At 48.4% G+C, this 14,581-nt stretch overlaps 2 protein-coding genes across 2 annotated transcripts in view; one reads left to right on the top strand and one right to left on the bottom strand.

Annotated features, from left to right (window-relative positions):
- The first annotated feature begins 18 nt into the window (after window positions 1-18).
- Emg1 (EMG1 N1-specific pseudouridine methyltransferase) lies at window positions 19-7,458 on the top strand. Its single transcript, XM_034511802.2, has 6 exons — window positions 19-307; window positions 5,959-6,060; window positions 6,143-6,284; window positions 6,615-6,673; window positions 6,742-6,891; window positions 7,189-7,458. Exons 1-6 carry the CDS (start codon window positions 140-142, stop codon window positions 7,300-7,302), a joined length of 735 nt encoding a protein of 244 aa, XP_034367693.1. The 5' UTR covers window positions 19-139; the 3' UTR covers window positions 7,303-7,458.
- A 203-nt stretch (window positions 7,459-7,661) lies between these two features.
- Window positions 7,662-14,581, bottom strand: part of Lpcat3 (lysophosphatidylcholine acyltransferase 3) — a 39,924-nt gene continuing 33,004 nt past the window's right edge. The window contains exons 2-13 of the mRNA XM_034511801.2: window positions 13,761-13,868; window positions 12,561-12,667; window positions 11,761-11,854; window positions 11,565-11,602; window positions 10,990-11,168; window positions 10,221-10,329; window positions 9,476-9,562; window positions 9,215-9,381; window positions 8,674-8,821; window positions 8,437-8,595; window positions 8,202-8,330; window positions 7,662-8,025 (exon numbers count right to left, since the gene is read on the bottom strand). Of these exons, the coding sequence (XP_034367692.1) occupies window positions 8,214-8,330; window positions 8,437-8,595; window positions 8,674-8,821; window positions 9,215-9,381; window positions 9,476-9,562; window positions 10,221-10,329; window positions 10,990-11,168; window positions 11,565-11,602; window positions 11,761-11,854; window positions 12,561-12,667; window positions 13,761-13,868 (1,313 nt within the window). The 3' untranslated portion in view covers window positions 7,662-8,025; window positions 8,202-8,213. The remainder of the gene's footprint in view (window positions 8,026-8,201; window positions 8,331-8,436; window positions 8,596-8,673; window positions 8,822-9,214; window positions 9,382-9,475; window positions 9,563-10,220; window positions 10,330-10,989; window positions 11,169-11,564; window positions 11,603-11,760; window positions 11,855-12,560; window positions 12,668-13,760; window positions 13,869-14,581) is intronic.

The raw sequence follows: 14,581 nt of genomic DNA, 5'->3' as shown, positions 1-14,581 counted from the left end.
TCCCAGAGAGGCTTCCGTACAGGACTCGCCATTTTCAAGCGCCCTCTTTCAAAATGGCAGCTAGGGGGAAGTTTGCTGCGAGGACGGACGTGAAGTTCTAACTTAAGGACGACAGCGCAACTTCCGGTCTGCTTACAAGATGGCTGCGACCAGTGGTGGCTTCCAACCTCGTGAGCGGCGTTTTTCAGTGCAGGAACAGGACTGGGACCCTGCGCCGCCTAAGAGGCCCCGGCTTGGGGCCGGAAGCAAGTGCGGAGGCCGTAGGCTCATTGTGGTGTTGGAAGGGGCCAGTCTGGAGACAGTCAAGGTAGTTTTGAACAGTGAGTGTGGAGGTAGTCAATTGATGGCTCAGATTCTGTGGGGACCAGGGGCACAGAGTGGATGGAAAGACGGAGCCGTGAAATTTGCTTTTGAAGGATGACCTAGTTTTGCAGGCTGTTGACATCCTGGGTTGGCAGTATTTTCATTTGCTCTTGACTCTCATTTCAGCCCTCTCCTTGCTTTTAGTTGATTTATTAGGGAATCTGTGATATAAAATGTAAGGTGAGGGAAGCATCGCCTGTTGAGGTTTCCAAAGGCCAGTGACTTCCCCAGCCTTTTATTGCTAAGGACTTGATGTTTTATTTTGTTTCGATTGTCATCTCGTTCTGTATTTATCTTTTCTGAAGTATGTCTGGATCAGATTATTTAAAAAGCCTTCGTCTTTGCTTTTTTTACTCCCTTTATTTATTTTACCCTTATTTATGCATGCAGGTCTGCATGTGGCCGTCAACCACCTCATGTGGGTGCTGGGAACCTAACTTTGTTCCTATACAAGAAGGCTCTGTATAACCCCTGTGCCATCTCTCCAGTCAGTCAGTATGTCTCTGTCTCTCTCTCTCTTTTTCTTTCCTTCCTTCCTTCCTTCCTTCCTTCCTTCCTTCCTTCCTTTCTTTCTTCCTTTCTTTCTTTCTTTCTTTCTTTCTTTCTTTCTTTCTTTCTTAGCTAAACTTATTTAGTGTGTAGGCCCCATATCTTCTCTCCCCCCTCGCCCCCACTGACTGGGTGGTGGTTTTTAGTCAGAGTCTTGGGATGTAGTCCAGGTTGGCTTGGGACTCTCCATCTTAAACCTCTTAAGTATTAGGATATTTATAGATGAATTTCACCATGCCAGATCTGACCTGGATTTAAATTTGGTCCTTAGCCCCTTCCTAGTGACTGAGAAAACAAGTTTGCTCTCCCTTTGTAAAGTGGTTGTATACCTCACTTAACAGGATCTGTATTGACAGTCCTTTAAAGGTAGTGTGTTTTCTAATAACCTAAGGTGAGAGTCTTTTCCATCTCTTTTTCATGTGCACTTTATTAAACTAGAAAACTGGTTTTCTCCCCTTGTACTTTTTTTTTTTTTTTTTAGACTTATTTATTTTTTTCTGAGTACATTGAAACTGTCTGCACCAGAAGAGGGCATCAGATCCCATTACAGATGGTTGGGAGCCACCATGTAGTTGCTGGGAATTGAACTCGGGACTTCTGGAAGAGCAGTCAGTGCTGTTAACTGCTGAACCAACCCTCCTGTGCCCTCCCCTTCTATTTTTTAGTAATTAATCAGATTTTAAATTTTATGTAGTTATCTCCATCCTAACTACAGGCTTTTATATCTTTTCTGTCCAGTGACTGTCTGTCAGCAGTCATTGTCGTCATTACCGTTTATGTGATTGATGTTCTGCCTGCATGTATACTGCTGTAGGATGCCAGCTCCCCTGGAACTGGAGTTACAGATAGTTGTGAGCTGCCACGTTGGGGCTGAGAATCACACCCAAGTCCTCCGGAAGAGCAGCCGGTGCTGTTTACCGCTGAGCGCTTAGCTGCTCATCTGTTAGCACTTACTGTTATTTATTAGTGTTGTTGATAGGGTCTCACTGCGTAGCTCTGGCTGACCTGGAACTCACTGAGATCCGCCTGCCTCTGCCTCCTGAGTGCAGTGCTGGGATTAAAGGTGTGCTACACCTAGTTGCCTATCAACTCTTTGAGGGTTAATTTTGACATTATCAGACTAGGAATCCCGAGATAATGGTAATTTGCAAATGTGGAAACCTTCCCAGCATCCATGTTTCAGAAAGTAGATGCACTAGATTCCTTCTAAATACCAGTTTTCTGACGTAGGCAAATTAGTTCACTTAACTATAATGTTTGGAAGGAGTAAAGGAGTTACTGTGTTTGTTTAGGACAGTATCTGCTACTTGAAATATGTTAGTATCACTTGTTCCAGGTTACTTACTGAGAGGTCAAATATGTTAAAACTTTAGCCTGGGGCTGGAGGGACATCAGTTAGGAGCACTTGCTCTTGTAGAGGACCTCACTTGCTTCCCAGCACCCACAGTCCAGGGGATCTGATGACCCCTTGGCCTCCACAGGCTCTGCACCTGTGTGATGCACAAATATACACGCAGACAAGACACTTATACCCATAACATTTTTAAAAATTGTGTGTACGAGTGTACTATGCATATGTGTGTATACACATATATATGCATGTATATCTGGTACCTTCTCAAGTGGAAACTTAAAGGTTCTTTGGAAAGTTGGTTGGATGGTGTTTTGTTGGAGCAAACATGGGAAGAAACGTTGCCTTAAAGTGGACACAGGTGTGAAAGGCTAAGGCCGATTCATGAATGTTTTGCTGAAGCAGACACAGGAGAGAGGATGTTTGCTCATTATTATTTTTGCTGAGATCGGGTCTCACCCTGTACCTCATACTGGCCTGGCACTTGGGCTCCTAAATTCGGGAGTACAGGTGTGAGCACCCACATCCAACTTGTGATGCTACTTCTCTTTTTTTTTCTCCAGACAGGGTTTCTGAGTAGCAGCCCTAGCTGGTCTGGAACTTACTTTGCAGACCAGATTGGCTTCAAACTCACAGAGATTGCCTCTGCTCAAATTAAAGGCATGTGCCACTGCAGCGAGGCACTGCTTCATTTATTAGAGGTTAGCCCAAGGAACTGCTGCATCACAGCCTGAGAAGGTGGCTTAGCAGAGTGCACTTGCCATGCGCTCCACAGACATGGGAACTTGGTTCTAGCCCCAGCACCTGTGTAAAAAGCCCAGGCCATATTTTAAATCCTAGCACTGTGAGACAGATGGGGAGGTAGATCTCTGAGTTTAATGAAGGGAAGAAGGGAGAGGCCTGGCGTAAGCTGTAATCCCAGCATTGGACAGACAGGTGACTCTGTAGCACTTGATGGCCTGCCAGCCTAGCTGACTCGGTCTGCTCAGGTTCAGTGAAGAACTCTTATGTCAGAAAATAAAGAGGGTCGTAGAGGAAGACACCAGACATCAACCTCTGGCCTTCACCATGTAAGCACGTTGTAGTACCTACAAAGTGTGCTTTCTCGCGTACACACACACACACACACACACACACTCACACTGATGTGGAAGTACAGAGGTGACAGTGGAGTAACGCCACCTATACATCTCCTGTTCATCTAGCAACAAGCCATTTCTGTTATTCAGTTTGTAGACTCAAGATTGTTTACTGTTTCTATGAGGACAGAGTATGTGATTTCAGACTTTCTCCTGTCTCTTTAGTAACTTGTAAGAACTGTTGAGAACTGCTGGCAACGGTTTTGTTCTGGTCATTCCAGTTTGTGGCTTCACAAAGCACTCTCTCTGCTGCTATAGGTGCAGCACGCTCATGTTTTCTACTGTGGGTCCTTCCACATGCGGGCTCACAACCATGTCCTTCTAGTTCCACAGGGTCCGATGCCTGCCTTTGACTTCTATAGACACCTGGCATGTACATGATGCATATGTATATGTACAGGCTAAACACGCCTGCGTGTAAAATTAAGTCAATCTTAAAAACACAAAACCTCCACTTTTATCCTACTGAGTTGAAATTGGATCATTCCAAAAGTTCATTTTCTTCTACAATTAAGGGTGTCCAAAGGACTTAGCTTTTGATTGTGTGCTTTACTCTGACATTCTTTTTAAGATTTTTACTTATGTGTATGTGTGTGCTGCCTGCCTGAGTTTACGTATAGCACATGTGTGCAGGTATCTGAGTAGGCCAGTCGGCTGGAGCTGAGTTCTGGGTGGTTGTGAACCACCCTGTGGGTGCTGGGAACTCCACCTGGCCTCTGCAAGAACAAGTGCAGTGGTGCTCTTAACCACTGAGCCGTCCAGCGTTGGCTCTTACTCTGACTTTAAAAAAAAAAAAAAAAAAAAAAGTTTATGTGGGGCTGGAGAAATGATGGCTTAGCAGTTAAGAGCACTGGCTGCTCTTCCAGAGGAACAGGTTTAATTCCCAGCACCCAAATAGTGGCTCACAACTGTAACTCCAGTTCCAGGGGACCCAGTGCCCTCTTCAGCCTCCACTGGTACTACATGCATAGAATGCACAGACATACATGCAGGCACACGTGCACATAAGAATAAATGAATACAGACAATACTTATTTGTAATTATGCGTGTGTGTGTGTGTACACCATATGTGTTTGGATGTTCTTGGAGGCTAGAGTTTGCAGGTTCCCCTGGAGATGGAGTTATAGGCCACCTGACACGGATGCTGAGAAATCAAACCCAGGTCCTCTGCAAAAACAGTATCTCTTAATCACTGACATTTTTCTGACCTCTGACATTGTTTGAACTATTTGGTTAATCCCAAAAATTACATCCCCCAAATATTTTGAAATGTGTATTGTCACTTTGTCTGTAGACATGAAAAGTTGTAGTGATGCTCAGACTTTAAAAACCCGTGTTTGTGGGCTGGAGAGATGGCTCAGTGGTTAAGAGCTCTTCCAAAGGTCCTGAGTCAATTCCCAGCAACCACATGGTGGCTCACAGCCATCTGTAATGGGATTGGATGCCTTCTTGTGGTGTGTCTGAAGACAGTGGCAGTGTACTCACATACATAAGATAAACCTTAAACAAAACAAACCCAACTCATGTTTGTATTTAACAACATGTTTTTAAGTTAAAAACAAACAAACAAACAAAACCTTCCAGCATATGTGTATGTTCATTCACTGACAACCTGAGGTGGTAGGTGTGGGTTTTCTCCTACCATATGCATTCTGGGATTGATGTCAGGTCAGGCTTGGCAGCTAGTGCCTTTACCTACTGACCCGTATCAAAGGCCTTGTTACAGGGTTCTTTTGTGTGTGGTATATGTGTGTGTGTATACTTGGGCATGTATGAAGGACAACTTGTTGGTTTCCTTCCTTTTACCATGTAAGTCATGGGAATTGGACTCAGATCTTTAGGGTTGCTGGCAAGTACCTTTATCTCCTGAGCTATCTCTTGTCATGTTTAGACTTGGTTTTACTGACCACCCTAGTGTCCCTTGAGATCTGAAGTTGCAGATGACAGTTATTTCAGATTGCAGTCCCCAGCAGACCTCACTTGCTGTCTATGGTATGCATAGACTTGTCAGGAGTACTTCAGGTGTTATGTCTTCCTGACACTAGATCTTTGGCTCTTTGCGTGTGCAGATTCTTGGGTTACAAGGCAGTGTCATGTAATCCTGGCCCTCCTGGGCTTCCCCTTTTCATTTCCTACTTTTCACGTTCATTTTGTAGTGCTAGGGGTTGCTGGGCCAAGCCCTCTGCCACTGAACTGAAGTCCACCTGTTTTTTCTCAGTGCTTCGCTTCTATCAGGTTTTGATGGAGGCAGCAGGGTCTTGCTGTATCCTAGGCTGGCGTTTTCCTCAGCACAGATTGCTTTTGACTAGTCCTGTTCATGAACTCTTGTCTGATTCTAGAGCTTTGGTGACCTTGCCTGATAGCCACAGGCCTTAGAAGCTAATGTGGTGCGACTTGTGCCCTTTTTCATTGTGTCAGGTGGTTATCCCGTGTAAATGTGGACATAGTGCAATCCTCTGGGAAGCTTTCTAGCCCCTACTCAGTCTTTCTGGCTTAGCTCTCCAGTGGGCTAGATGATAGGATTTCCATTGCTCTCATCACGTTCTGTTCTGCAGGTAGGGAAAACTTATGAGCTACTCAACTGTGACAGGCACAAGTCCATGCTGTTGAAGAATGGACGGGACCCAGGGGAAGTCAGACCAGACATCACCCACCAGGTAATTGTGGGGACAGAGCTAATGACCCTCTGAGCAAATGCTGTTTCTCAGGCTTTACCGGGCCTTTCCCTCTCCTTCTCAGAGCCTGCTGATGCTTATGGACAGCCCCCTGAACCGAGCTGGCTTGCTACAGGTTTATATCCACACACAGAAAAACGTGCTGATTGAAGTGAACCCCCAGACTCGAATTCCTAGAACCTTTGACCGATTTTGTGGCCTCATGGGTGAGAAGCCTTAGGACTTTAGTTCTGAGTGAACTGGCAAAGTGAAGAGAGGTAACAGGAGACTCACACACGCAATCCTTCAGTGGTGGGGACTGACTGTCAGGAGAGAGTTCTGGTATTTCTCCAGGTCCACAGAAATTCAGCTCCCCTGCTCTGTGAAGTTTCTGTGAGGGGTAAAGCTGTGTGAGCTTGTCAGCGTTATTAGTGACACACTTAACTATTGTGTGACGTAAAGGATACACAGCCCAGTTTCCCCAGGGATGTTTAGCTTAGTTCCTGGGCACAGGAATGTAGTCTCTTCCCACTTCTGAACTCTCTTTTCACCCCTAGTTCAGCTGTTACACAAACTGAGTGTCCGAGCAGCTGATGGCCCTCAGAAGCTTTTGAAGGTAAGCTGGAGAAACCTGTGGTAGGTTCTGGGGCCAGTTCTGGGGCTGACTCTTCTTTTTGTCTTTAGGTAATTAAGAATCCAGTGTCCGACCACTTCCCAGTTGGCTGTATGAAAATTGGCACTTCCTTTTCTGTTGAGGACATCAGTGACATCCGAGAGTTGGTGCCCAGTAGTGATCCGGTTGTTTTCGTGGTGGGGGCCTTTGCCCATGGCAAGGTACAGTCTGGGCTGTGTTGTGTACTTAGGTTCTTTGTGGAGCTGAAGCTCAGTGCAGGACTCCATGAGCAGTTGGCATTTACAGATGGGGAGGTACAGGGTGAGACAGGCAGAAGCTGCATGCCTGCCCCTGCACTCACTCTAAAGGGCTCGCCCGTCTAACACAGAGCTAAGATGGCCAGCTTTTGTAGACGTTTGATAGGGACGACACTGCTCTTGAGACATGAGCTTCCCCATGCTTCTCTACCCTGAACCCTACAGGGTAAGAAATGCCTGACCAGATCCGTCTCTCCTCAGGTCAGTGTGGAGTACACAGAAAAGATGGTGTCCATCAGCAACTATCCACTCTCTGCTGCGCTTACCTGTGCTAAAGTTACCACAGCTTTTGAAGAAGTATGGGGCGTCATTTGAGAACAGCAGCATTCTGACAGGACTCTTGGTGGTGTGTCTTTTGGCTCCTAAGATCTGCTGGAAGATTATCTTCTGTACCAAGACGGCAGAGTGGGGAGCCAACACTGTATATTGGTTTTTTGTTTTTCCTATAAAGAGTTTTATTTTGTGTTTTCAGACCTGATTGTTTTGAGGGTTCTTAAACTCAGCAGTACATGGTAGTGTAAACGGTTCCCCTTAGATTCTGGCGGTCCAGACTTTGACTGTACGAGTTCCTGATTTCCTAGATTTCTGTGGCTTTTCAAGGAGAGACCCTGATGACCTCAGCTTTAGCAAGCATGGAGAGTATGTATGAAAGAAAGCAGTCTGGATGCTAGCAGTGAAAAACTGAACAAACAGAAGTGATTTTATCTGGTATAGTTCCAAGATAGAAAAAGTGGAGCAGGCAGGGCCTCGTACCCTTCCCTCCCCCATGGGGGGTGGTGGTATCGGCACATATACAATCGTAGTAGATTGGCAGAAGAGAAACAACAGATTCCTGGCTAGAGGGGAGAGATAAGGCAACGTGCATGGGAGTCCAAAGGGGGTGTAGCCCCTCTGCTCCTCCCACAAGAGCTTCCCCTTTGGCTGTGGCAGAGGCACAGTGGGAGCGCTGGGACTGCAGCTCCTGGCGTCTCTGCTGGGGTGAGGAGTGCTGTGAGGAGGGAGACAAGTAGTTTCTGCACCAGTCCAGCTCTCAGTCACCTACAAGGCAAAGTGTGTGGGCAGGAGACTGCCAGGGTGGCACCCGGGCTCTTTTAACAAGGTAGAACCCACAGTGCACTCACTCCCTCAGGGCAAGCTACGCTGAAGTGTACCCGAACTTCAGTGGTATTTCTCTCTAGTCTGGTTCTAGCCTACAGCCTGTAGACTTTACTTACCAGGGAAATAGATCATTCCCTCTTTTTTAACTTCTCTTTCCTTGGCACCATTGCTTTGTGGATATAAGGCAATATGAATAGTAGGCTCAAGAAGAAGACATGTCCAAGGAAATAGATGGATCTGTACACCTGTGGACAGACAGAATCCACTGAACCAGATGGGAGGCTTGGGTTGTCCCTTGCTATTAGAGGTTTCAGTGACCCCCTAGCAGCCTTGCAAGCAGGTCTTTACTACCTGAAGCCATTTGTCCCATGTGAAGAGGCAGAAGGCAGTCATGGAGTAACCCATGAAAAGCCAGTGGATGGTCTGTTGCACCAAGTAGTAGAAGGGCTGCAGGGTGGTGACAGAGGCCAGGCTGCTCAGGGCCGGGCTGTCCCGAATTAGGCTGGTGGCCTGGGGTGGAAGGAGAGAGGTCACAGTCCTGTCCTCCTCCTCCTCATCCGTTTTTTTTCTCCCACCCTTAAGTCATACCTGCTTTTCCACAATAACAATGAGGAATTCCATCTGGAAGCAAATCAAGTATCCTGAGTGCAGGCCATGCCAGAGGGCCAAGAACAGCAAGGAGAGACCTTGTGAGAGTTCTTTGCTTCCAAGAAACTTGAGGCGTTTGAAGATGTAACTAGAGGAGAGGGTGGGTAAGGATGACTCTCAGACTTGACTCCTGCGGCTGGGTGTCCTGAGGAGTGGAGTGCTGACTGGCTCCCACTTGTGGCCACTGAGGGTAAGGACGCAGTGCTAACGGGACAGCTTCAGATGGAGGAGAGCTGTCATGGTTCAGACACAACACAGACTATGGCCTTAGATGGGTACATGAGGACCAGCCGCTTGCTTCAGCAGGTACAGCTGAGTACTGAGGGTCTGGCACCAATGGAGAGAGTGAGGTACTTCTACAGAGGTTTTTTTTTTTTTTTGGGGGGGGGGGAGGGTGCTTGGTGAGAACAGGGACAGAAGTGACAACACCCCGCCTAAGGTGTAGTGTGGGAGGAGCCTGGGCACAGGCCTCCATACTTACCGGGCTACCCAGGCATTGGTATTGATGTTGAAAGAGGCGATGGTGCCATTGAAGCGAGGGGTGGTTTCAAAGAGCCACACTTTCATGTTGGCACAGGCATCCCATCTCACGGTCCCATTTTCTTCAAAGCCATTAAAGCCCAGGCCCGACAAAATGCACACTCCTTCCTGAGGGGGAGGACGTTTAGGGCTCTTACCTCTCTCACCCTCCCAGCCTCCCCTCCCCCAATTTGTCTAAATAGGACTTATTTTTCCTACTTACTGTGACCAGCCAACAGGTGACGTATTTGTACAGCACGAATTTGCCCCAGATCAGCATGTACATGCAGCGGAACCAGAAAGGGCGGTTCTTGGGAAGAGAGCACAGGAGCATTAAAGAGGGCACAGCCATGGCACAGTCCCTTAAATGATTTCTTCACACGTGGCTGGCATCTCCACTCCTGTCGATTCTGATGCCACATCAGATGCCATGACAGTATAGCCCCCACCTGTTTGTAACCAGGCAAGAGGTGTCAACATGCGTTTTCCTCTTCCTCTGCAAAATCTAGGCATTTGTACAGTCAGCAGAGGGGCCTTGCAGTCTGGAGTTGAGAGAACTCTACCCAGAACAGCTATGGAACTACTGTGAGCTGTGCACGGCAGTGGCAGAAGCCAGCTTTCCTCTCTTGGAGCATGAACTCCGGACAAGCCCCTAAGTGTCAGTTTAAAGAAAGGCTGCAGAGCCGCCAGCTGCTACACTCACTCACTCCAAGTCTCCTGGCATCCAGTAAGGAGAGCTGGTTTTTAGGGGGAGGGGGAGGCCAGGGAGTTCGAAAGTGCACCTGGAGATGCCCTGTGCGAGGCTTGTCCATGTAGGTAATGGCCTGGGTGGCACATGCCAACTCACAGAGGAGCAAAATCCCACACACATTTGTAGATGGCACGGCCTGCTTCTCTCATCTACAGGGCTCTTTGCCCCTCCCTTTGTATGAGGCAGTAGTCGCACTGCTGTGCTGACAGCCACTCACATCGTAGTCTTCAGTGAGGAGATAGTCTTCTGTGACGTGGGGGCTCAGCAGGGTGTAGCCCACCAGGTAGACAAGGCCCAGACTCAGGCGCTTGAGAGCAGGTATGGCGCTGGAAAGGAACAAGTGGGGTCACAGACAGCAGAGCCTCGCCCTTCACCCTCTGACCTGCAGTTACGGAAAGGAGTGTGTCAGGGTGTGGCGACTGCTGCGTGTACTGGCACCAGGATCCCCGTGCCTGGAGCTGTTTCCCAGAAAGACAGCTCTCTGCTTGGCTACTTGCAAGCCCCAGTTGCAGGAGAGGGCAGGAGGGGACAGTGAGCCTTTAGCCCTCAGAGTGCTACTGAGCTCAGAACTTCCCAGGCTTCTCAGTCAGTGGGAAGGCTAAAAACCCCATGTCCAGAAGAACAACTAGCAATTTCAACTCATGCTGAAATTCAGGGGGACAAATCCCCAGGGAAGGAGTCCCAGTGGCTTTGGCATGGTTTCTTGTTAAATGTATATTTTTGTATACATTTTTGTATATTGAACAGGGTCTCCCTCTGTGAGAGGAGGCTTTGAAGGGAGGAACATAACTTGTGGGCAAAACATTTGTCCTTCAGGGTCAGCATGAATGGCTGGGACAGTCTAGGCTAAAGAACATGTAGACTTTGTCCATGTGACACTGACAATTGGGCCAGCATGCTAGGGCTGACCTTTAGGAGAGTCACTTCAGAGTGGTTGTACTAGGTGGAATCCCTATACGGAGACCGTGACCAGGAGAGGTGATTACCTGTTTGGCACCTTCCCTGGTATGTCAGTCAGCTGTCCCCGCACCAGCTTCATGTAGTGGTTCATTGAAAACTGGGGCCCTACCAAGAAGGCTCCATAGAAGTAGGAGAAGCCGGCCACTTCCAGCAATGAAGGGACACCCCGTATGGCATATTTCTGTTGCTCAGAGGACAAGGAATTCTATGCCAAGAAGAGAATGCACGGTTCAGGATAGCCTGGAATCTTACCCCAAGAGGCAAAGCATTCCCCACCTGTGCCCCACTGCCTGGAGCTCTTTAGTGTGGGGTGGGAGGTGGAAGGCTGCTTCATGGGAAAATGTGTGGGGTAGCTCAGCAACAGCTGCCTGTGGCTGCTGTGACAAATGCCTTGCTGGCGCTGATCTCTGGACCTTGTGCAAGAGCTGGAGCCTGGACAAGTTACCCTAGTTCGTTCTTGCCCAGTCGCTATTGGGAAGATAGCTCATAGGCCAGGGAATAAGGTAGAGGCTCTGTCCTGGTGGCTGATCCAGTCTTGGTAACAGCAGCCTTTCCCCTTCCCTCTGGTTAATCCCTAGCCTCTGCCAGCGAGGACACTTACCCTGTCTTTGCCTCCATCATAGTAGTCAATACACAGCCCTGAGCAAAGAGAGAAGGGGAGGGGAGGGCAGACATGAGGACGTGGTCTGTGGATGGACCATAGCCAGGAGCATGCCGGGACCATCAGGATGGTTTATTTTGGCTCAGTGGGGGAGGGGCCCATCTGTAAAGGAGGCAGACAGTACCTTTCCACTTACCAATGAGCTTCAGTGTCAAGACACAGTGTGGCATTGTCCACTTGATGTCGTAGTTATCGGTGGCTGTGTAGTAATACCCAGCAAGAAGGTAGGCCTAGGAGAGGGGCGTCTTTACCATTGTACACCCTTTTCCCTCTCCCTTCTGCCCTCCCCTGCCCCCCCACTCCCCCTCCCCGTGGTCTATGGCCTTCAAGTCCTAATCTTCCTCTTAGCCTCCAAGCCTGTGCCACCATGCCTGACTTCTTCATTTATCCGTGTCTCTGCAAAGCCCCTGTATTCCTTCCCCTTTCCTCTCTCCTGGTCCTTCCTATGAGGTGGGCCTGCTGGTGCAGACCTAGAACCCTGGCCTGTGAGAGACTGAAGCCAGCCTGAGCTGGAGTTTGCAGCCGCCTTGGCTACACAGTGAGACCCATCTCAATTAAACAAACAAATCCTACAAATGGGGGCATCGGCACCTCAGCGAGGAGTGGTTTGCTTAGGGCGTTGGAGGGACATTTCCATGCTTAGCTTCTGCAGTTCATTCTAAATTGGCTGTCTGCCTTACCTTTGAGTAACTCCTGGTCAGCTGGGCTAACTGGTGAGAACCAAGGAACCCTGCCGGCATGGTCTGGAGGCCAGTAAGGAGTCACTTCTACAGTCTGCCTAGGGCTTGTGCCTTGTGACCGGCCCACAGTCAGATGCTGTGTGTTGGAGGAGGGATTACAAGCTAGGTCTCCTGGGTTACTGTGCTACCACCCCCTGCCTTGCCCCCTCCACACCTACTGTCAGATGTGACCTGAGCTGCCACGAGAAAAAATTACCATCTGGAGGCAAAGGGTAGTAAGAACGGCAGTGATGGTACGGCCCATGAGTCGCAGGATGAGGAACTGAAGCAGGACACATAGCAAGGAGTGGTAGAACTGGTGGCCTGGTGTAGAGAAGAGAGCAGCGTTTAGGACCGTGGTGCCCATTCCTCCTGAGATTCCCAGAAAAGAATGCAGCATGCAGCGCTGGGGGTGCGGATGGGCTTCAGTTGGCAGAGCGCTTGCCTGGCGTGCAGGAACCCTGGGTTTAGTCCCCAGCTATACTGGAGCAGGCACAGGGTTCCATGCCTGCCATCTAGCACTTGGGAAGTAGAGACAGGAGGAGCAGGATGACCTTCACAGTTCAAGGTCAGCCTGGGTTATATGACACTGTCTCAAAATCAATTTTATGTGTAGGCATACCACGGTAAGTGCAGAGGTCAAAGGGCAACTAGAGAAAATGTGTTATTGTCATCCACCATGTGGGAAGGTCATCAGACTTGGCAGCATGTGCTTTTCCCTGTTGAGCCATCTTGCCAGCCCCTAAATGATGATGATGATGATGATGATGATGATGATGATGATAACAAGGTCTCACTATGTAGCCCTGATGGGCCTGGAACTCATCACACAGACCAAGCTGGCCCCTTTCTGCTTCCTGAGTGCTGGGATTAAAGGTCTGCACCATGATGCCCGAGCCCTACACTTACTTCTTAACTGGTACCTAAAAATGTATACACTTACGAGGTACCAAGGGATGTTTTGATATGTTACCTTATTTTGAATTACTTAATATGCTGTTTTTCTACATCTTTGAAAATATTTATTTACCTGTGTGTGAGTCTATGTGGGTGTGTGCATGTGTGTACCTGTGTAGCTAGAAGGGGGTCAGATCCCTTGGAACTGGAGTCACAGGTGGTTTTGAGCCATCTGGCATGAGTGCTGGACTGAACTGAGGTCCTTACGAAGAGAATACCCTTAACTGCTGGGCCACCTTTCTGACTCCCAAATATTTTTTCCTGTCCCAGATATTGTTATCAGTAAGGGAACGTAAAAAGAAAACAAAGAACAACGAAGTTGTGTTCCTATTGACTGAATCCTGAATGAAAGCTTTTTAAGAGCTAACATTTCCTAGCAGGAGCTTCTCTCGAGGATTTCCCCCGGCCCATCCCTCCCCAGGTTTCTTCTCGTGGCTGCATCTCTGCTGAACCCACTTACCAAAGTTGAAATAAGCAATTGAGAGGCCCGTGAAGGTGTGGAAGAGATGGATGAGGTAGCTGTCCTTGTAGAAAAGGTAATGCCGATAAAACAGAGCCAACGGGTAGCCTAGACGGGAGGAAAAGGAAGAGGGTTACTCGTGCCTGGTGTGTGGGTGTGTATGTGTGTGATGTACGTGTGTGCGCGTGTGATTGTGTGTGATGTACGTGTGTGTGTGTGTGATTGTGTGTGATATATGTGTGTGGATACACTCAATGCTCTCCTTCTACCCTATGTGGGATCCATGGATCAAATCTCAGCCTTCCAGCTCACTTGACAAGTGCTTTCCCCACTGAATCATCTCACTGGCCCTCAAAACCAAACACCCACTATGGATGCTAACAGAGAAGACAGCACAGTACTCCCACAAATCAAGGGTTTTGTTGTTTGTAAATACACAGTTGGAACCTTGCTGTTCTGGAACTTACCATGTAGACCACACTGGCCTCAAACTCACAGAGATCCCCCTGCCTCTGCCTCTGCCTCCCGAGTGCTAGAACTGAAGGTATGTGCCACCATGCTTGGTTCCTTGTAATTGTCTTTACACAGCCTCGGCTGGCCTGGAACTCACTTCTCACTTTGATTCCCCAGGACTACATAAACCAGACATCCATCGACCTGAAGTCCCAGCACTTGAGATGTAGAGTAGGAGGGTCAGGAGCTCAAGGACATTTCTGGCTATACTGCAAGTTAGAGAGGCCAGTCTGTGCTTCTGTGCTGCATGAGAACGCGCCTCAAAAACCAAACCAAACCAAACCAAACCAAACCAAACCAAACCAAAC

This window comes from Arvicanthis niloticus, chromosome 9 (assembly GCF_011762505.2).
Source record: "Arvicanthis niloticus isolate mArvNil1 chromosome 9, mArvNil1.pat.X, whole genome shotgun sequence".
NCBI lineage: Eukaryota > Metazoa > Chordata > Mammalia > Rodentia > Muridae > Arvicanthis > Arvicanthis niloticus.
The sequence above is the reverse complement of the archived record's forward strand: the minus strand, read 5'-3'. Positions and strand labels throughout refer to the sequence as shown.

What these genes read in the sequence shown, in the direction of transcription:
- Emg1 (XM_034511802.2), top strand. Translation starts at nt 140, where the DNA reads ATGGCTGCGACCAGTGGTGGCTTCCAACCTCGTGAGCGGCGTTTTTCA. An exon ending in CCAGTCTGGAGACAGTCAAG is followed by an intron (nt 308 to 5,958) that starts GTAGTTTTGAAC and finishes TCTGTTCTGCAG; the next exon opens with GTAGGGAAAACTTATGAGCT. An exon ending in CCGATTTTGTGGCCTCATGG is followed by an intron (nt 6,285 to 6,614) that starts GTGAGAAGCCTT and finishes TTTCACCCCTAG; the next exon opens with TTCAGCTGTTACACAAACTG.